The following is a 22,755-nucleotide window of genomic DNA, read 5'->3' as shown; positions in this document are numbered from 1 at the left end:
CAAGCAGCTTTTTAAATAATAACCCCTGCGTCCTGGCCACATGATTTACTGTGCATATCTCCGTGTTCCCAGGAGGCCGGAGCATGAAGAGATATACGTTCCCCCCCCCCCCCCCCCCCAGCAGCAACGGCCCACATGACATGAGCCCGTTACTGCCCGTTACTACCCGGCCCAGAGTCAGACGAGGGATCGCGTCGTTAAGTTCTCCCTGAGTAAGCAGAATGCCGCGGGGCTGCAGAAAGCAGTCCAGGGCTGTAGCTCATCGCCACTGGGTTTCGACAACAAATAAAAGAGTGTTCCTGTGGAAACTACCCTCCGGCCGTGCCAAGAGAGTGTGCAAGACGTTGCACTTGGCGCAGACATGAACGAGTTTGACAGGTGATCAATATGAGGACCATCGTTCCCCCGGTCAAATAAGAAACAGACGCACAACACCACACCACGCTGGGGTTGCCATGGGGACCAGTCAACAGATCCATCCCAAACATCAGCTAGCAGGTTGTCATTGCAAAACATCTGGCTTCTCTCCTGCTCCCTCTATGATGTGGGATGTCATTAGTCCACAACACACACACACACACACACACACACACACACACACACACACACACACACACACACACACACACACACACACACACACACACACACACACACACACACACACACACACACTTAATACAAAGCATCTGCCCGGAAGCTGTGATGATGGTCGACACATTGCTGACAGTGTCACACACACACACATATATACACACACACACACACACACACACAATTATCAAATTGATTAAGAAGGAAGACTATTAGATACAACATTCAATCCTTTGAACAAGTGGATTGGAGTATGACATTTAAAACTTTCAACATGTCATACAATTGGACAGACTTACATCGAACCATCTACTGAGGCCTACTCATGAACAAAAGTTTCCTAAAGTGCTCTCCAGGCATTGGCTCAGCATTTAGGATAGCTCATTGCATCACATGACTCATCTGAGTCTCCTGTCAATAACCAGTGGTAAGGAGAGGGTTCTTCGTGTGAAGCATATTGATGTCTCCTTAGTTAAAAGGGACGTCTAGATCAAGGTAGCTCAAATGATCACATGACCCGATGATATAGCCTGCATCAGATATTTAGTTAAGCGACAGCGACAGATTGCCAGTCAGACTTGAAACAAAAATGACCTAGAGTAAACCGTTGGGATCAGATTCCGGTGTTTTTTTGAAACACAGAGGACAGATTCGAACACCTTTGCATTGTCGATGACACAACCTGATATAATAATCAATGAGCAAATGAGCAACACCGTCGGTGAGTGACAACACACGTGTGAAATTCTTAAGCCTGCATGGATTTATGAACATGTAAATATTTTGTAATACAAGCATACAAATGTACTAAATAATGTAATACTAATAAATTATAGAAAATAATTGTATACACGCAGCTAAATTGCTTCCGTGTTTGCAATGCAGTTGTCATCTGCCAAGGAGGAATGTTGGATACTTTTGATGAAATGAACTCACTAAACATTGACCAATAAATGCAAAACAATTTTTCCCAAAAATATCCACATATCATGCATTGAATAATTGCCCGGATTTTCCTTTACATCACGTGACAACGATCGACAGCAAGGGCAGACAATAAAAGCGATGCTGTTGGACTTTAGCCGAGAGGCAACAACAAAAGACTGAAGAGGATATTGAACGGCTAAGAGAAAGACAAGGGTTGACCTCAAGTTGGATGGCTTGTCAGGGATTTATTCTATGATGATAGAGAGGTCAAAGGTTATATTCTCACCAACAGGCCCTTAAATCACTGAGGAAATAGTGGATGTCAGGACATACGGACTGCATTACCAAAGCAAGTACAAGGAGGAGGGAATGGTCTGAGTTCACCAACCGTGTCAGAGAAGGACCAACAGCATAAATGACAACAGAATGCCAGAGGGACTGAGGGCCCAAATCAAAGTGTGTGAGAGAGGGGGATAGAGAGAGAGAAAAGGGGGGGGGGGGGGGAGAGAGAGAAGCAATCAGAGGAATTCCTGGGTTCTGAGTCATTGGCAGTGGGCCTTGTATCATAGAGACTGAAGTGCACACACACACACACACACACACACACACACACACACACACACACACACACACACACACACACACACACACACACACACACACACACACACACACACACACACACACACACACACACACACACACACCTTCCCTCCGATCCATACACACTTGTACATCTCTTTCTGTATGCGTCTGTGCTGCAACCCTTGTAGGCATCTCTAGTTAATAAACTTCACTGAATCCCACACGGCATCCTTCTCCCAATTGGACTCAGACAGCAAGCTACTGATTCACCCACTACCGTTTGAACACTATGCACACATACCAGTTTGAGTAGTAGGCTACAAACAATTAAATCAAGCAGCCTTCGCCACACAATGTGAACCATCACCACCGAGGATCAAAGCGATTGAGAAGAGTTGGGCTAACCCTTAAAAAAAGGAAGTCATTCTTTTTTCGAGTCAAAGATGATTCTCTTTAAAGAGGTTATAACGTTTGAGGGGGTTCAGTTCCAATGCCACAACCCTGGATGAAACACAAAAATGATTAACCAATCCAAGATGATTATCCGTTGTTGGCCAAATCATTATGGTCCTTGCCCAAAGCTATGCCTGGCTCTTGTTTTGGAAAAAGTGTTGTGTTTGGATATGTGCACGGCATTGGGGTCACATGACCAGGGATTTCCCTTGCGCAACATTCCATTAGACATCAAAACTCTGGGGTCTGCTCACACAATTATACACTGGGAATTATACACTGGGAATGAACCACTTAACGTGACAAATAAGGGCTTGAAACTACTCAGGCCGAAATATGGCGATTTACATGCCAAAAAACAAACACCAAACCTCAATCTCACTCAGACACACGCAATTAATAATGAATAAATAATAGTACAACAATAAGGAATTAGCCAAAAACATTATAAATGCGTTATTACAACAGAAATTCACTCTGACCACTGAACATTCTTGACACTGCAACAAGCGTGCAAATCCAGGTAGCACACTATGCAGTGCATGGTAAGACAGGACACACGGGGAAGGGACAAAGCCAGCTGCCAAATAGAGTCCTGGAAAACATTCACTCGCATCTGCCAACCGAGTAAAATCACTGCCAAGTTGAACAACCTTTTGACGTTTTATAGCGACGTTGACTCGCGTATCTGGCAGTATCACGTTATTTCTTGCCTCAATCCGGATTGGTTACAGAAGAAAAGAAAAAAGGTGAGATGTTAAAATGACCTCGTTTGAGTGAAACAATGTCTCGGCTCCTATAGACCTACCTTTATACCGACGTCCGGTGGAATGGCTCCCCGTTACTCGCTCGTTTCCATGTCCAAGTATTAATGCACTTAATGTCCCACAAAGTTCACTTGCGTTGCGCCGATGGCGCTTTTGATCGGACGGACGGATGGCGAGTTGCGTTTGTGGTTCGCCATAAAGTATCCGCACGTCTCTCCTGACTTCATAGTTATTAAAAAGGCGGCAGGGGGAAAAAGTGGAGGTCTGCTCTCTACTGGGACTGCGCTATGAAAGGAATGCGGCGAAGAACGGCCCCCCTTTCCGTGGACCGCAGAGACCCGGCAGAGACCCAGCAGAGACCCAGCACAGGGTGAAGGAAAGAGTCCCCCCCTCCCCTTTTATTGGAAAGTAGAGGAGTTTTTGAAACTTCTCGGGCTGAAAATCCCTCCTTCCCCTGCACCAAAGGGAAGACGGCCACTTCGACGGGCCTTTCTGTTGGCTTTTGGGACCGTCGCTCAGCACGGAACAAAAAAAGAAAAAAAAAGAGAAAGAAACAAAAAGAGCTTTTGTGCGTCGGGGAGAAACGGTCGGCCATCCACCGAGGCATTGACTGAGACTAAACCAGGGCGCCGCAACCAGCCACCCAACAGATGCGCGTCTGTTGCGATCTGGACACAGAACAACGCTCAGCTGATAGAGAAGGACCATATTAGTGGAGGAAATTAACTATTTGCGCTGCGTCGCTCGATAACCGCACCGGCAGAGACTTTGATCATGTAAAACGTGCGATCACATCTGTCTCCAGATGCGCCTGTTGGGGTCACCTGAGGGGGGTCTCCGGGAACATTGTTTAGGGATAGATGAGGCCATAAGCGTCATCGGGGTTGTCATTGTTGTCATCCTACCCAAGTCACACCATTATATAGGAAACACAATAATTAGGATATCGGAGTGCACAGAGCCTGATCCGTCTGTCTGAGGTCGTATAGCACTCGGATCCCTGCACGTCGCCTTTGCAGGCCCAGCCCATCTGAAGTCTGCCCGATGCTTTACTTCAAAAGCGTAATAAATGACCAGTAACAAACATTAAAACTATATAAAATACATGTAGGCTATACACATTCGGGGATAATTAGATATTTTATTAGTTCACAGCAGCCAGGAAGATTCAACACTCAATGCATCATCATTAAGGTTGGCATATATAACTACATTATCCATATGATAAATTATATGCATATGCACGAATGGAAATGGAGCATACAGTAGGCCTACATCTGCATAATTAGGATCTTTATCGTCACATAAGCTGCATTTAAAACAATACGATAAATATCAGTCGTGTAGTAGGCTAATACCTACATCTGAACCACATTGCATTCAGTCATGTAAATAAACTATGAACCAATAGGACAACATCAACAATATCCGACACTATTCCAGTGGTAAAGTAATAACAAAGTCAAAAACGTACCCAGCATGGATTCAGTGATCTCCAGCAGATCCAAGCCCGTGACCCCTTTCTCTGTGAAGGCAGAACAAGTTCAGTTCATCTCTGCATCGGGGCTGTTGTCAGTGTCACACGTCATTTAGGTTCGCGCGTTATAAAATGTATATGGCCCAATCAGTCTAAAATTACTATTGACACAGCACACAATTTGAGGACGTGATTCAAAACGAAAAAAGTAGCACAAGAGCATCATTATGCGGTACAGAGAGGAACTGCATGCGGACCCAGAAGCTTTGCCCCCTCCCACATGTTGAGAGGTGCATGCTGCACCACCTCTGAAGGTAATCCCAAACATGTCAAATGCGAATGGGATCTCGTACTTGGGCACCTGGGGCGCCTGCCTGGCTCCACCGGAGACTTACCTAGAAAGCTGTCCGCACAATCCGACAGACCGATGTGGCGAATCCACCCAGCGACCTCCTCTGGACTCCAATGCTCGATGTAGATCATTGTCATGTTGCTATTCGGTTTTCTTCAGATGCCCCAATCACTTCATACTGTAGCCTCCATGTTAAGAGAAACGTCCCAAACGAGCTGCAGTCCCGATCTCTGGATGTAGGCCAACCTACAACCAGTAGTTATGCAGGGACTGCTAAGTGTAATGAAGTGTTGATTTTTGCCAATTTAACTTCTGTCATGCAGATTGCGGCAGGTCACATGTCTTAACTAGGTTGACTTGTAGTGCGTCGACATAAGATGTACGAGGTTTGCAGAAAATGTGGGCGCACACTTGGTAGCCGCGGGGAACACTTTACGCACAAAGTGAAGACAAATGCTACTTGGAGCAGATGTAGGCTATCCAACACGTGCTGAAAGAGTCGACATTGTAACGTGATCTAAGCGCCGCTCCTGGGATTAGGTGGCCGAATCAAAGAAATAGGCAGACTCACCTTTTCATTAGTTTAAAATGTCTTAAGAAAGTTTTGTTCTTCCACGCATATAGAGGCGAGGACGCCGCACAGCAGCACCTCGCCAGGTGAGGGCGGAACACGACAAGACACGGCAACCTTCTGGTGCATTATGGGTAGTGGAGTTTTTGCGCAGAAGACAACCAGATTATTTCCAAAGTGTTTATTTCCCCACCAGGCAACAAACCGTCCTTCTGTGTTCCACCTATTTTATGACCCTGTTGATAAACACCGTCTATTTGTATATCTCAGCTCCAGTAGGTCATCCAATAGCTGAATGCTCTCAGTAAAGCAACGTTTTTCCCCCCTCATTCATTAGGGGACTTTATACATTTATTTCAAAACTTGATTATTAATTTAATCCATGTTCTATACCCTAATTATTGTCGTCAATATTTGGCAGATTCATAGCAACATTCTGGTATCAAAAAAGCCTTTGTGGTCCAGGGTGGGCTTGAATGAGAATATTATGAATGGGAGACCTTGCAGATTGTTGGAAAATAAACCAACGTGCTATGTATGCCCCCCCTGAGACCAGTCCAGATACCAAGGCTACCGTTTCTAGGATGTAGCTTGAGAATAGGCCCTCATTAAATCCACCAGTGAAGTAATGGAACAATAGATCCACTTCAACACAAACAAGTCTGGTCTGGTCATGTGGAGGCCTTAACACTTAGGCCCAATCCCATTTCTACCCCTTCCCCCTCCCCCTTGTTTTGAAGGGGTAAGGGTAAGGGATAGAAATGGGATTGAGCCTAAGGCCCAATCCCCCCCTTCAAAACAAGGGGGAGGGGTAAGGGTAAGGGGTAGAAATGGGATTGGGCCTTACGTGTGTGTGCGTATTATATATATGTGTAATCCAGTCTCCCCCTTTTAACCGTTTTCCTGATTAGACTTGAAGACTTACCAATACCACCTAGCCAGTTAGTTTGTAAGTTCATAAAGCAAACAAATCGTCACAAGTATACATGCATAAGCTAAGAAAATAACTTCCAGGAGAGGGAATGAGTTTTACAGAACATTTTTCTTTTTTTATTTCCCACAACTACATCTTAGCTCAAGGTTGCATACCAGTCGGAGATTGCGCCCTCTTTTGATTTGCCCAAAATAAACATCCAACTATCCAATAGGGGCCAGGGACAGAGATTGGTCACAGAGCTGTTGACAAGGAGAAATAATGTGTGAAAAACAACCAAACCGTTGCATAATAATAACCAGGTGTATTAGACATCAATGATGAGGGCGCAGTTATGTGTTCTCTAAGGCAAAGCCAAGCTAGACACTGAGATTCACACAAAACAGATGCACACACGCAAGGTAGTACACACAATCACACAATTATAAGTGCAGGGAACTTAGGGTTCAGATCTCTTCGTGAGAGTGAACAGCTCCAAATGACCAATCAACACCTGCCTCGAACACTGCGTTGTATGTGGAAAGTGCACGAGTAGGGAACAAACAAAACAAGAAAACGGTATTGGTGCTTTGGTTGGGTGTCAATGGTATTTCAGCTGCTCATACAGTAGTTTAACACGAGATCTGAACCCAACTTCACCTGGATGTGGCATGTGTGAGGTGCGTGTCTGTTGTGGTCGAAGGCCGTCTTAACACACTTAACATCATCTTGAAAGGTCCTAAAGTCTCCCAGGTCTTAAAACACCCCCTCATTCCGCCATTGAGTCTTAAGATGGCGTCACGACACACTTCGGTTTTTCACCAGCATTTCAACAAGGGGGGGGGGGGGGGGGGGCGCGAGGAAGACTACAGACAGGATTCAAGACGAAGTGACCGGTTAAGTTGAAGACACTGCTAGCTAGCGAGGCTCAGTGAACGAAGAGACAAGAGACAACGGGAGAGTCTTCCTCAGGGGGGCAGAGGAGATGGTTGGAGTTACAGCCCCTTTCCATGTGGAAGAGAAAACGGTTCCCGTCGCCGCACCCCCTCTCCCGGATCGACTCGGGGGGGGTGTTTAGGCACTGCTCAGGGCCTCCACACCTGGGAGAACCTTACCTGGAGGATGGGAAGAGAGAGGGCAAGGTAGGGGTCAACACTAGCCGGATGGGACACCTATGATGTTGGAAGTTACACAAGCACGCAGCAGAGTGAAGCCCTGATTTACCCAAAACAAAAATCGTAATGATGAGCGTTCACACAGACAAAGAGGCAGGTTTACGACCAATGCCTTGGGCTTCGATTGCTGCAGTGCTCGCAGGGTGCGCCCAAATCCCGCCCTATACGATACACTGCCTGCAATTCGTCACCAGTACTGCGTGAATGATTGCGTTTAATCTCACTGCGACCACATCGCACCGGTTTCCCAGTGTGTGTGAACGCGCCAATTTAGATTTACTTTACAAGTATATGGCGGCCATACAGCCGGCTGTATGGTGGACTAGAACCATCTTCACCTCCAAGCATCACTCTTTTGCAAAGGCTCCTGGGAAAAAAAAAAGATAACAGCTTTGCCTAAGGTGGCCGTCGGCCGGTACTCACCCTCCAACAGCTCCAGGCTGGCTCCGCCCCCGGTGCTGACGTGGCTGACCTTGTCCTCCGTGTTCCATTTGGCGCAGCAGGTGGCAGTGTCGCCCCCACCTGGACGAGAGCGAGAACACACGGAGAGGAAACCGATCAGCTTGGAATGACGGGCCTGGGCCTTAAGGGGCACCGAAGGAACACGCCGTAGATACACGGTGTAGGCCAATAGTGTCCTGGCCGTACAGGCAGATAATTCCAGCCGAGTTTGAATATTGCTACTTAAAGTGATGGACCACGGGATCTAACAATGCTAAATAAACATAAAATGTCACACAGGGAAGTATCTGATACTACTACCCTACAGAGAAGCTTCTACTCTGAAGGTGTCAAATAGTATGCATGTCAGATCTCCACTCTAGTCTCAAGTCTTGGAAAGACTCAGGATTGAAGGCGTGTGGTCTAGATCCCCTCCCCCCCACCCATTTTCCGTTTAGTGTGGTTTGTACTTCCTTGAAGTCCGAAAAGCAGCGAATAGGAACCATCAGTAATAATGCGAGTGGCCTGGCTTGTTACATAACAGATTTATGGTGTCCACCACCTTAAAAAAAAGGACTCAAAATAGGGGCGTTATAATCGTGCAGGGGAGACCGATAGATGGTGAGACGAGTCCAAGAGAGGGAAAGAAACAGAACCAGAACTTAAAACGGGACACGGAGGTGGGGCGCAGAAGGGAGGGTCCTTCCCCTACCGATGATGGTGATGCAGCCCGTCTTGGTGACCTCCACCACCTTGTCCATCATGTTCTTGGTGCCGTTGGCGAAGGCGTCCCACTCGAACACGCCCACGGGGCCGTTCCACACGATCTGCTTGGCGCGGCCCACAGCCTCAGCGAAGAGCTTGGAGGTCTCCGGCCCGCAGTCCAAACCCTGCGGTGTCAGAGGGCAACGGTGAGAAAAGTGTGTTCAGGTCACTGACATGTGTTCATGGCCCTGTGTTAAGAGGATTCAAATCCTTTAAAATATATTACATTAGTTTCTATAAGACAATATTTTATAGAAACTATAAAATAGTCAAGACAATAAGACCCGAGAGTTTTGAAGTGTTAAAAAGTATAAAATAAAAAGGTAGAGGGTGTATTACTTTCGCTTATCAAACCCACATTTTATAGGCATGGATTTGCGTCATGTTTGAACACACAGGCGACATGTGCACGTTGTGTCCACTAAGACACCGGTTCAATACGAGCATGTGCACGTTGGGTCCACTAGGACACCGGTTCAATACGAGCATGTGCACGTTGGGTCCACTAGCACACCGGTTCAATACGAGCATGTGCACGTTGGGTCCACTAGCGCACCGGTTCAATACGAGCATGTGCACGTTGGGTCCACTAGCACACCGGTTCAATACGAGCGTGTGCACGTTGGGTCCACTAGGACACCGGTTCAATACGAGCATGTGCACGTTGGGTCCACTAGGACACCGGTTCAATACGAGCATGTGCACGTTGGGTCCACTGGCACACCGGTTCAATACGAGCATGTGCACGTTGGGTCCACTAGCGCACCGGTTCAATACGAGCATGTGCACGTTGGGTCCACTAGCACACCGGTTCAATACGAGCATGTGCACGTTGGGTCCACTGGCACACCGGTTCAATACGAGCATGTGCACGTTGGGTCCACTAGCACACCGGTTCAATACGAGCATGTGCACGTTGGGTCCACTAGCACACCGGTTCAATACGAGCATGTGCACGTTGGGTCCACTAGGTCCACTGCTTCAAACTGATGGACCGGTGCCGTAAAGGGACCCCAGACGGAGGTTCTGTCCGGCTGACGGAGGTTCTGTCTGGCTAACGGAGGCGTACGGCGCCCTCACCATCCAGCCTGCCGGGATGCCGGCCGCCACGGTCGCCGTTCCCTTGGTGGCGTTCTGGTCGAAATTGTCGGCGGTGACGAAGTCGACGGGCAGGTTGATCTTGACGCCGTTCTTCTCCGCCTTGGCCATCAGGTCCTTGACGATCTTGGCACCCTCCTCGTCGTAGAGAGACGTGCCGATCTGACAGAGAGGAGGAGGAGACTATTCATAACTCAGCTCTCTAGGCCACAGTCGGTTAGAAGTGGCAATTTAGAGGATGGAGGCCCACCCAGTTCACGGGGAGGAAACTTTAAGAGTTAAACAACAGAGTTCTGTCCACTTCAACTGGCTGTGCACCAAGGTGATGTGAGCTAGCACAGCTCGGCCGACTGGGTTGGGTGAGGGAAGGGTTTAGGGAGAGTCGATAATAAAAAATAAATGGATAAAAAAGGTACAGGCTAGCCTACAACTCACCAAAGCCTAAGACAGATCCCATTTACATTAAGGGCATTTAGCAGATGCACAATATGTCAGTTTGTCATAAGAAAGTGAAAAAAATATATGGCTGTCTGTACAGTAAGGATGTTCATAGAACCAAGTGTCAAGCAATAAGAAATGCTAGGTTAACCCATTCCCCGTATACAGCAAAGATAGCTTGGCTAAGATGCTACACAATGCTAAATACGATTTTTTTGACACCAGTTTTTAAGTGTCATCCCGGTTATGGGATTGGATTTTATTGATAACAGTATCGAAATCACTATCGATCAGCACTGACTACTAATAGGCCCAGTTTATTTTAAGCTACGAGCTGGTTGAGACGTTACACATTGCGCCTTTAGGTATGAAACGCCGTCGGACTTATCCAGGGGTGGACTGGGACAAAAATTCAGCCCTGGCATTTTCTGTCCAGACCAGCCCACTACATTATCAGCACTAGGGGTGGGACCAGACAAACGGGAAGAACCCTGTATGTACTTTATTAAAACGATTTAATCAAGTACATACATCCTGCTATTTGCACTGCAAATAGCAGTGCAAATTGCTATTTGTGTCTCTTGTGCTGTTGACAAGAAAGGTGTGAAACCTGAACAGGAAGTTAACAGACATCCTGTGGTCGCTGCATCTCCATCCCCCATATCTACAGATCTACAAAACGCTTGTTAAATATCACACTTGATCCAACGCTAATTTCTCTCTTGCAGTCTTTAGTCTGTGAATGGGAAAATCTTTTTGTGTAAGCCCAGCATTAGTTAAAACCAGACTCAGACAATAATAACAAAATATCCTGACAAATAATCTGAATAGAAACATATTACAGACAGTAGCAGCTTTAGAGCTGAAACGCATTTGTTTAAACTGTGACTCAGTCATTGTGAAACCATAAATAGAGAATAATTTTTTTTTATCTGTAGCTGCGAGAAAAAGTCTAAGACATGAATTACTTACTCGTGGGAGTCGCGGACTCCCACGACTCCGGCCCAGGCCATGGGGTCCCGCCCACCCTGGTTTGTGTTGTGATTGACAGCACTGTCAGGGCTCTCTGAGCCTGCAGCCCATGATTGATTGACAATGACAAACATAGACCAATAATCTGTGCGATGCTGGCCACACACTGCTAGCCCTCTGTAGCCAATTGGCCGGCCTAATTGGAGGAAATTTAGAGAGAGAGAAAAAAACAAAACATAGCGGACCGGACCGGCCCACATTGGGTCAACGGCCCACCGGGACGATGCCCGGTATGCCAGATGGCCAGTCCACCCCTGGACTTATCAGACTATTTATACAATAGAAATTCCTTAGACAGGTTTTTGGGTTTTGCAATGAGCTTCTGGTTCCCCATACAGTGATATCAGTTGAGGTTAGTAGTCTGTTTAACCATAAAATACAACTTTCCACAAAGTTGGGAAAGACTGCACGCCTAAAGATAATAAAGACAATACCTCTTCAATACCACCATGTTGTGTGTCCTGGCCCAACCAGGCTCATTCAATCTGGCCCCCTAATCATCCTCCTGTATAATTGGCTGACTCATTAATTCCCTCACCCTCCACCTCAAGCTGGTGTGTGGTGAGCGTTCTGGCGCAGATTGGCTGCCGTGCATCACCCAAGTGGGTGCTACATACTGGTGGTGGTTTGTGAGGTCCCCTTTCACTGTAAAAGCGTCTTTGAGTGTCTAGAAAAGCGCTATATAAATTCAATCCATTATGTTGAAAGGATTTAAATTCAGTAAAACTGAAAAGGAAAAAAAAAATATTTCTTCTCCATTGTTCAGTTATTAATGTGAGATGAATAAAGTTGGGAGCACTAGTGCAGCCTCACCTCCATGTTGTTCAGGACTTTGAGGAAGGTGAAGGCCATGCCTCCGCCAATGATCATCTCGTTGACCTGGTCCAGCATGTTGTTGATCAGCTGGATCTTGTCCTTCACCTTGGCCCTGAAAGAGAGAAAGAGGAAAGAAAGAAAAGCAAAAAGGATAAAGATAGCTCTTCCTGGATTTGTGCTGCAAATGGCCACTGCACAACCTTAAACCAAGATGAAACGGTGCATGTTGCAGAATTTACTGTTAAATACTGTGAACAATTTTAGTGAATACTAATTGAGGGAAGGCTTTAGTTAACTTGAGTCCAAGAGACCCTCTGTGCTATGGTCGATGTCTCTAGTGTCAGTCCATGGCAGTGACCTTCGGGGGTTCATTTTGATAACACACATAAGGCAGGAAGAAATAAGGAGTCCTGATTGGCTGCCACGCTGGACTCTGAGCAGAGCACATAACTGTATAGATGCTCCACCCATGCAGCTTAGTGGGTCACAATAACCTATATAATATCAGCTATTTCCATGTTATCTAGCATAACTGAATAGGATACGCATAGATTGGACAATACCAGTATTGCTACATTACTATCATACAGCACGATTCTTAAGTATGTTGTCTGATTCATGAATGCTCTAAAATGTAATTCTGTGTTGGTAGAATGTAGCTCATCCCTTCCCGTGGCTTTACAGCTGAAAGCCTAACGAGTGGCCAAGCGATCATTAGGAGAGTTACTGTGCTGGCGTACCCACGGGGATAACAAGCTTACACAGACTATTCCCGTCTTAAGGCGCCGAACCCAACAGACCGATCCGACCGCACGGAACATCGGAGTAAAAGGAAGGCCTGAAGGAGGAAAGAGAAGCTATCGCGGCGTTCACAGAGTTCCGCTGACTATCCGTACCCTCCGAGGATGGCCAGGAACGGCCGCTGAGGTTTCTCCAGAGCCATGGCGAAGTAGTCCAGCTCCTTCTTCATCAGGAAGCCGGCGGCTTTCTGGGGCAGGTTCACACCGACCATGGAGCTGACGGAGAGGGAAACAAGCAGGTGTCACAGCCAGGAACAGGGAGAGCCAGGGCTGACGATTGAATAGACGAGATGGCAATGGTGAAAGTGCTGGCTGGGAAGCACAAGGACTTGCATGCTCTTCTTTTGAGATTCTTTCTGAGGCGCGGTTGGGATCTACCAGCGGCTCTCGAATGTTGATGTTCTATATTCCAGTTCATGGTTTCTAGGTTTAAGATATTTGACGCTGTCTATGCTCTATGTTTAGGGCCTTGGGTTCTACGTTATAGGTCTTCAGGTTACAGAATCAGAGCTCTGGGTCTTTGGTTCAGTGGTGTGTGTGTGTCTGTGTCTGTGTCTTACACCTGGCTCACCTGTGGCCACGGTGGGCGGTACCGAAGGCGTCGTTGACGTACACGTCGCCCAGTTTGGACAGAGACGCCCGGAAGCTGTCGATCTCTGCCTGAGTGGCTTTGGTCTGAGAGCAGGGTTTAAACATGGATTTAGTTTTTCTATATTCCAGTCATAATAATATTTTATAGGAACTTCACCATATCAAGACAAGAACTGTATGGGCCTGTGACAACAACAAAACACAACAAAATGCATTTAACTTTAAAGAACATAAGAGAAAGAGAGTGAGAGAGAGAGAGTTACGGGGCCAAGCAGATAAGGCACAACTTGTGGCTGCTAACAAAAGAGAACAAGTGAGAGTCAAAGACCCTCTGACGCAGCCTGCGGTTCAAAGTTCACGCACACTAACCGTGCTTTACGCACAACCTGTTATTTATTTAACTATCCGTTCATCCTAGTATTATCACTGTGGTGAATACTGTACACACAGCGAAGTGCGTGTGCGTCTGTGTGCGTGTGTCTGCACTCAAGTTTCAGCCGACCTTTAGCAGTTAAGGTCATGACCGTGTGACGAAAGGGCAGAGAAAGTGCAAAGTTCAAGGCGGTGTATCCTGAGGAGAAAAAAAAAGTCCCCCTGAATGCGGCCGTTCTTCTCCTAGAGACCAGACAGTCTCTCTAGTCTAGAAGGCCCTCACAGGCCTACAACAAATGGGATAAACTTGGATTTTAAACCCGATCTCAAAGCCCTGAAAAAGGCTACAAGTATTTTTTGCAGGACTCGGGGGGAGAACTATTCAACTTTGACAAGGAGACATAAGGGACGACCCAGACCACCTTAAGTATTTGCTTCAGTAAAAGTACTTTCAAGTCACGTCTAGATCTCTCGGACTAAACGTTAGTGTAAAACAGAAGGGACTCACTGCCCCTTCCCGGACAGGAAAAGAAACACACAGACCAACCGTAGCTCACCAGACCCCACTCTGAATGTCAGGGTGTCAAGGACATAGGCCTGTGCGTGCGTGTGTGTGCACGTATGCATGCACGTGGGTACACTTCCGTCTCCGTACAAGGCCCACTGCCAATGACTCAGAACCCAGGAATTCCTCTGACTGACACACACACACACACACACACACACACACACACACACACACACACACACACACACACACACACACACACACACACACACACACACACACACACACACACACACACACACACACACACACACACACACACACACACACACACACACACACACACGTGTGGAACCTCCTGATCCCGTGTTCCGGGTCTGGAGGCGGTCGCCGCGGCACCCACCTTGTTTCCGGCGGCGTCCTTGCCCTTGCCCTCCTCGGCGACGTGGAAGCGGAGGTTCTCCAGGAGGATGACGGAGCCGGGGGCGGGGTCCGCACAGGCCTTCTCCACCTCGGGGCCCACGCAGTCCTTCAGGAAGGTCACGTCCCTGGGGGGGCCACACAGAGGGCTCGGGACCGTTAACATCCACGCATGGCGTTTGGCACGGCGGTACAGAGAGATACACTGGGAGATGTAGACACTGTCCAGTCTGTTATCCACCTAAAGTGGAGTTTCAACGGTTTGCGGATTTATTTTACCCCTTCATTGATCACACAAGACCAACACATCCAAGTCAAAATGATCTAAAACGTTCATATTGTGATATATTTAAGTCACATCTTCTTACCATCACAAAGCGGGTTGCGAGTACAACCAGAGTATACATAAGTGTCACGTGTATTATATTACAGATGAAAGACAATCAAATAAATACTGAATTTATAAACTAAAAGTAACCCATTGGTTTCCAGCATGACACGGTATCCGCTCCAGCCAACGAGCGGTTTCCAGAACTCACTTTCCCAGCAGTGCCTTCAGCTCAGCCACCGTGGGCTCCAGGGAGTATTTGTCGGGCATGGGGGTTCCGTCGGGACGACCCAAGTGGCTCATGAGCACCACGGCCTTGGCCCCGTTGTCCAGGCAGTGCTTGATGGTGGGGACTGCGGCTTTGATCCTGGGAATCGCCACGGGGAAGGGAAGGTTAGAGGCAGATGAACGCCACGAGTAGGCTTTCATGCAGTCGGGCCTCAGGTTTATAGGATGACATCATGGAGTTGTTGATTAATTGACTCGTTTGTAGATTCCCTTTGCTCTTTTAAACTTTACTAGGTTTACAGGTGGAAAGAGTACTAAAATATTTTACTCAAGTACAAGTACTGTTACTCTGTTGAAATTGTACTCAAGTACGAGTAAATTTACCGGTCAAAAAATCTACTCAAGTAAAAGTAAAAAGTAAATAATTTAAAATGTACTTTAAGTAAAAGTAAAAAGTTACTTTTTTACAATCAGTGTTTTCTGCCTCTACTGTTCTCTTACTCTTCATCGTTTGAGTGAGAGACAGATCGTAAGCGCCAACACTCTTTATAAAAGAACTAGGTTCTAGGCTAGAATTCTAGAGCTGCCGGCGCGCAGGGGCACAACGTTCAGTTTTTTACATCCCATAATTCATTTTTTGTTTCAGTGAGATTTTTTTTTACTCAGTAACGCTTGTGCTGTAAAATGTACCGAAGTACATTACTCCAAAGAAAATGTACTTAAGTAAAAGTAAAATTACACATTTTAAAAAGTAGTTAAAAAAGTACAAGTACACAAAAAAGCTACTCAATTACAGTAACGCGAGTAATGTAATTTGTTACTTTCCACCTCTGCATTTAATGCATTGTCAAGTCATGCATGGCCATTGCAATGCTACATAACTGCAATTGACAATGACTCAGCTGGAACAGACGCAACGTGAGGCACATGGGATAAAGAGTGAAGGCAATAGATGGTTACAGATGTCAAAGAAGAGAGTGGCTCAACGGAGTCTGCAGCTCACCTCTGGTTGTTGGTGATGTTCTTGCCCGACATTGGCACGTTGAAGTCAACCCTGCACACATAAACAATGGCAACATTCATCAGACAAAAGAAAGCCCGGAAACCACACAAATAAAACAAAAGCCATAGCACAGGAATGACGAGTGTATTTCTTTATTGTTCGAATGAAGAAGAGTTTTCGGATTTAAAGGAAAGGAAGTTTGGCCATTGTTTAAACCATGCCAACCATTGTGTAATCTTTTTCAATGTGACCTGGATTGAGAAATAACACGTGGCTTTATCACGATTCGGGAGTCTGCGCACACATTAAGAGGATGTGACCACAGGAGTATCAGGGTATGCGTGTGGATGAGATGATAAAGGTCCTTTATTTCACCAGTGGCCGCAGATGGTATTTGTCTAGGACATGTGAGACGGACCCTTGAAGCATCAGCGCAACGATAAGATAACAGATGGGATCAACGCTAAACTGTAACTATGTGGTTTAACTAGCTGCAGCCATCATGATAACTTGCAACTACTACGAGTTCAACCCAAACCCTGGCTGTGTGTACCCCCGATTCTGAAGCAGAGAGCAGTACTGTACTGAATTATCCACACTGCAGTGTTGGCTGCCAGAATGAGGAGTGCATGCGTAATATATCTAAATAAACGTTTGAGTGGGTCAGGATTAATTATAATACATCTCAAATTAAATCAGTTTATTAATTCCAAATCCCAATCCTTGCAGGCCTAATTTTTTTTTTTTTTTAAAGGGTAATATAAATGATTCTTTAATGTCATGATAATTGTAAGTGTGCGTAACAATATATTTTCTGTTGGTACAATGCCAATTAACGGCCGCCAATGATTAAATTAATTGTATGGCCCCAATAACTTCACAGTGAATACTGTGCAATAAAGTGTGTGTCGTTGGTCTTCAGAACAAATGAACGTCAACCCGCCTACCCTTCTGCCCCTCCAGGTTACTGATTGATAGTGCGGAGGGGCCGAGGCAATCAGCCAATTGATGGGCTTCATTGAAAAGTAGTAAAACAAATAATTGTTTTTAATCCAGTTCAATTTGGCATGGAATACAACCCACAATCCAGGCAGGCTTGGTGCCTAGCTCTAGCTACTGTGGGATTGAACCCCTGACACTGTCAGGAACTGGATTATTAGTAGCCTTCATACATGTATCCATAAACAATGCCAGTTCGTGGTGTCATGTGTTGCCTATCTAGTCATGGATTGGATTACGTAACACCGCTCCCTTTCTTTGGTCACTCAGACGACGACAAAATGTGGATGGTCATGCAGGAGCAATAATCGGTCAATATGAATGAAAGCATTATTGCCATACGACATATGCGCGTAACTGATAGGACAGAGTTGACCTTTAACAGTAGAGAACTTGTGGTGGCTGAACCTTGTCTTTTGCAGGGTTGTCGTTGCATCACTGAGTTGGCAAGCCAAAATGGCCCTCTGACATTTTCAAAAGACGCGGTGTCTATTTCTAGTGATCGCTAGGCCGGCACCGTCCTTATAAATCACATGTTAACATGTCATTGTTAGTTAGGACTGCAGCGTGTACAAACATTGGTCCTAAAAACCACGCTTGCATCCATACAGCATCTTCCTTGGTGCACGTAACATTGACGAAAGCGTGACATCAAACCAGTGCGCTTCCTGCGTAAACCGTACGCAGCATACCCACAAATAACTTCCGCACCTCTGTATCCGCGTTATGGAAAAAAACTAATCCCATTGAAGATGAACAGTCAGCAATTGTACATGTGTCAGTGAAGTTTAGTTTGGATCTTCAATCTAAATATGGATAGTCCGCAAGGTAAACCAAACCAAATGGTATTTTCTCACCTCATGATGACTCGCTTGCCCTTGACGTCCACCTTGTCAAGTGTGAGTTTAGTAGAGAGAGACATTGTGGCTGTTTTAGAAGCACCCGGTTTGCTGTTACTGGATTCGGTCCGAAGCACACTTGGACGATGGGTAGATCCCGAATGGAAGTGACCTTAGCGCAGTAGGTATGCACATCGATTAGGCGGGACTCTAGTACACACCCACCCACGGTGCATTGGTGGAGCGCCTGATGGGCGAATGACGCCCCATATAGCCATTGGTTTAAATCAGAGTCTTTAGGCTGACGTACCCTCACCCTGGCGCATGCGCAGGCGCAACGTCCCAGAGCCAGCCTCCGAGGATGCAGCGTTCAAGCCCACTCGGATTCTAAACAAACATCTGCTTGACATTATTGCATTGTCATAGTCCTATAGAAAAAAACGATGCAATGAAGTGTCGCTATATATATAATCTTCCCTCTATACAAGTATTGTTAGGTTTACATGCCAATCTGACTCTAAATAACCTGGTCAGAACCACATGGTTTGAAAACATGGTTGAGGATCTAGGACAAATTTACACAAACCAACTAAAGTGAAAGGCTCATGTTTGAAATAAATTACAATAAACTCACCAGGAAATTATCTGTAGTCAATTGCATCTCAATTGCATATAACATTAAAAGAATATGATCCATTAATTAAAATGTTACATAAATCCCACATGAGGCGTCAGACTTTCCCACTGAGACATAAAAGCAAAGCCTCCCTTCCACAATGCTCTGGACTCCAACACTCTCCAACCTTTACTGCAAGTCATCCTAGTCCCATCCGTCTCTAACCCACCACCACTTCCACCACCAGAGTACACTCCACCAGGCGAACCAGGCCGGGGCAGGGGCAAGCTTCTGCCCTGACCCCAGGAGTCAAGACATGATTTGGGTCCTGGCCCTGAATCCAAAGCGTTCAACATCTCTTTAGAAATGTGATGTGTTAGTTAAATCCTAGTTGTTGCAATGTTGTGAAATATAAACCTGTCATCCAAGTTGCAAACATTTCTTCATAGTGCGGCATTCAAGCAAATATAGGAGAAATATGCAGGCTAATCGTGTGTAAAATGTGCTAATACGCCTACGGCTACAAAGTGCTGATTGGACACTTATAACCTAACCTCCTTATCCCCCCCACATTAGTAAAAAATGAGATTTCCGCATAGAGGAAAAACTAAACAAAAAAAACACCTTTGTTGAGTTGGGTTTTTATTTTCTACAGGTCAACATGCTGGAACAGCCACAGGCATTCAGCGTCTGAGAACATTTATAATCATCTGTACAACCAGAATGTTTTACGGGTCATCCTCCAGGAGGGATCTGGGCGTCGTGGTCGTCTAGGTGAGGAAGACTACTTTATTCCTCCTCCTTTTCCCGCCACTGCTTGGGCATCAGCTTGCCGACCGGAGACAGATTCCAGGTGATGCCGGTCTGAGTGATAACCTGCAAACAGGGGAAATGTTCAATTGAAAAAGTAGAGAGTGATGTTTGATTCAATGACTTTAGAGTTTAAAAACTAGAGTCTAACACAGAGCATCGCATTTCAATGCACAGACATAATAACTATGTAAATTATTACAGCTATAGCATAAACCCATAGAGTATAATCCTACAATTAGGATGACCTATGCCTCCCCACCAGGCATACTTGTGTTTTGCACACGTTTTCCTGATGAATGGGTTAATAATGTTAAGGGAAGGCAACTTTATTTATATAGCACTTTTCATACACAAGGCAGACTCAAAGTTCTGCATATATAAACATTGTCATACAATAAAATAAATTAAAAATTAATTTATAGAAAAGAAAACGTATGCAAAAAATTAGTAAAATATATGGAAAATAAAAGGCTAAGTTAATAATCAAAGTTAAGGACTACTAAAGCGCACAACGATTTCCGTAACTCAACCCCTTTGCTACGGCCAGGGGACATTTTAGGTAATGGAGGACAGGCAGATTCTACACCACACCCTGAATCATAGGAGAACAATACTCACAAATGCCCACACAGCGGTGCAGAAGCCAATGCCTCCGACCAACAGGCCGGTGCCGTATTTGGCATGGAAGTCCTGTGGTGCCGTGGAGGTGTTCCTCACCTGGCGAGCAGCCACACCTGGAGAGACCACATCATCAGGTGTTTTTGTTAGCAATATCATTCTACATCAGCATGGCTCACAAACAAGGGATGGCAGACTAAACCACGGGATGGACGGAGATCATTTTAAGAGTGGATGCTAATGTGATTTATAAATGTCATCTAGCGAGTGCATTTCAAGAGCATGATAGAGAAAAGAGCACCATTATCCTACACCTGGAATCATGAATTCATAAAATGTGGCCAAAGAGCCACACAGTACAAGTACATGGATACAGATACAGAACCCATGTGCCTTGGCATAAGATAAATCAGTGTTTGGTTCCGGTGAACATAATCTGGTATTTAATGCCTAAAACATTTTTTTTTATATGCCAACAATGTCACCTTGGCTTATGGAGGCAACGTGTTTAACCAATGTTTTAAGGTAAGATCAACATCGACTTCGAATCAGAATAGAGGACATGGTATCATTTAGTTTCTCAAATACCCAGTAGTCACCCCTTGCCTCGCGTAATCCTCCTTAAAGTGAATATAGCAAATATAAAATCATAGCTTCATATCAAGAGATCTGAATCACCTCATACATGAAATCAAGCAGAATATGTATAACATGAATACATGTAACACAACCACCCAGAAGAGATCAAATATGCTAAATAATGCAGCAAAACGGGAAGAAATGGGTCCTTTTAGACCCTTCATCGGTTCGGAATGCATCACCTGTACTTGGTTAACATTTCATGATGATGCTAAATGAAGGACAAGTCATAAGCAGACATGGATCTTCTAGGGGTGAAGCTGCCTCCTAAGGTCTGACTCTTTAGGTCAGGTGTTGAGGACGAACAGTCAAGAGACACAGAACACACTCAATCAGCGGAAATTAAAGAAGGTGACAGTTAAAAAAAACACAAATAAATCAGAGACACGGCAGTCCTCTTGAGATCATATATTATCTAATTCCCAGTTCAACAAAGAAGAGCGTTTTGAAGCGGTTATTTTCTTGTGGATATATTGCAGTTGGACGGTAGATGGGGGCTATCGCTTCTTCCATCATATTTACAGTCCACAATTAAAACCTTCTGCAAATGTTACCTTGATTACGATGGCAGCTTAACATGGTACACACAAAACTGAACAATTAACGTGTGCATCTTACCGGTAAGATTCACAGCAGATTTAGCAAAGCGAAACATGATGGCTAACCGGAGGAGCAAGTTACCCTTGAAGAATATATTTTCAATATGGCAGCTGCACGTAGACCGGAAACTACGGAACCCGGAGCAGACACATTTAAACCGCACCGTGTCATTTGTGAAATTTCATGTTTCTACGGCCTAATTAAGACACTTAGTATTTTAACAAAAACATTGATAATGGGGAGAAATAAAGGAAATATTAAAGGTAACAGCTTTTGTTATCCTTTGTAAAATTGTATATTATGTACTAATTGGATATTTTCAGCAGTCATTGACATGTTGTCAGGATGGCCGAGTGGTCTAAGGCGCCAGACTCAAGGATAATCTCCTTCCGAAGATCCGGGAATTCTGGTCTCCGAATGGAGGCGTGGGTTCAAATCCCACTTCTGACATACCTTTTTGATTTTCTATTTTGTCGATATTAACTTATTATAATATCCCCCAATGACGTTATTACGGTCGTAAGGTCGTTTGAACTTGGTTATTCTCAAAATTATTTTTATTTTATCAATTTGACGAATTTAAACCCCTTTGCTTGAACTACGTGAGCACACAACATATGCTAGTGAAATATAAATAGTATTGCATGCTACAGATCTGAAGTTATATTTTGATAAAGCCAGCATTGTATTTGTCTGAGGTCCTATCGTGGCGTTTGCACGTCAGTACCCCATCCAGCCACGAGAGGACACGCAACCAAAACCATAAAAGTAGAAAGCATATTTACTAAAGTACCCCAGGGTCCTGTCAACAGACTGCATAAATTTCTTCCCTCTCAACTGGAACAGTTTGTCCTCTCCTCTGGCTATCAAAACGGGTGGCTAGAGCCACAAACAAGTTATTATTCATATGCGTGGACCAATGCAGTCTTTTCAATACACATAATCACGTGCAATTCAATAGCCTTAGGCTACATACC

General features: G+C 45.3%; 3 protein-coding genes and 1 non-coding gene across 5 annotated transcripts in view; 1 reads left to right on the top strand and 3 right to left on the bottom strand.

Annotated features, from left to right (window-relative positions):
* LOC130386532 (angiomotin-like) overlaps positions 1-6,512 on the bottom strand; it is a 36,449-nt gene extending 29,937 nt beyond the window's left edge. The window contains exons 1-3 of one of the 2 annotated variants that reach the window (XM_056595494.1): positions 5,727-6,512; positions 5,199-5,401; positions 4,801-4,851 (exon numbers count right to left, since the gene is read on the bottom strand). In XM_056595494.1, coding sequence (XP_056451469.1) covers positions 4,801-4,851; positions 5,199-5,292 — 145 coding nt within the window. In that variant the 5' untranslated portion in view covers positions 5,293-5,401; positions 5,727-6,512. Of the gene's footprint in view, positions 1-4,800; positions 4,852-5,198 lie in introns of both variants that reach the window. The other variant, XM_056595495.1, reaches the window with a different exon arrangement.
* A 241-nt stretch (positions 6,513-6,753) lies between these two features.
* pgk1 (phosphoglycerate kinase 1) lies at positions 6,754-18,675 on the bottom strand. The gene is made up of 11 exons (XM_056595518.1): positions 18,511-18,675; positions 16,655-16,705; positions 15,635-15,790; positions 15,079-15,223; positions 13,776-13,879; positions 13,301-13,420; positions 12,402-12,516; positions 10,101-10,280; positions 8,968-9,145; positions 8,238-8,336; positions 6,754-7,754 (listed from the first exon to the last, which is right to left on the bottom strand). Exons 1-11 carry the CDS (start codon positions 18,573-18,575, stop codon positions 7,714-7,716), a joined length of 1,254 nt encoding a protein of 417 aa, XP_056451493.1. The 5' UTR covers positions 18,576-18,675; the 3' UTR covers positions 6,754-7,713.
* Positions 18,676-19,712: 1,037 nt separating this feature from the next.
* LOC130386554 (cytochrome c oxidase subunit 7B, mitochondrial) lies at positions 19,713-21,905 on the bottom strand. The gene is made up of 3 exons (XM_056595540.1): positions 21,797-21,905; positions 20,540-20,655; positions 19,713-19,984 (listed from the first exon to the last, which is right to left on the bottom strand). Exons 1-3 carry the CDS (start codon positions 21,831-21,833, stop codon positions 19,898-19,900), a joined length of 240 nt encoding a protein of 79 aa, XP_056451515.1. The 5' UTR covers positions 21,834-21,905; the 3' UTR covers positions 19,713-19,897.
* Positions 21,906-22,117: 212 nt separating this feature from the next.
* On the top strand, positions 22,118-22,228 carry trnal-caa (transfer RNA leucine (anticodon CAA)). Its single transcript has 2 exons — positions 22,118-22,155; positions 22,183-22,228. It is a non-coding gene; the product is annotated as a tRNA-Leu (tRNA).
* Positions 22,229-22,755: the final 527 nt, after the last annotated feature.

This window comes from Gadus chalcogrammus, chromosome 7 (genome assembly GCF_026213295.1).
Source record: "Gadus chalcogrammus isolate NIFS_2021 chromosome 7, NIFS_Gcha_1.0, whole genome shotgun sequence".
Lineage (NCBI taxonomy): Eukaryota > Metazoa > Chordata > Actinopteri > Gadiformes > Gadidae > Gadus > Gadus chalcogrammus.
Note: the sequence above shows the minus strand (reverse complement) of the source record. Positions and strands in the feature narration are given on the sequence as shown.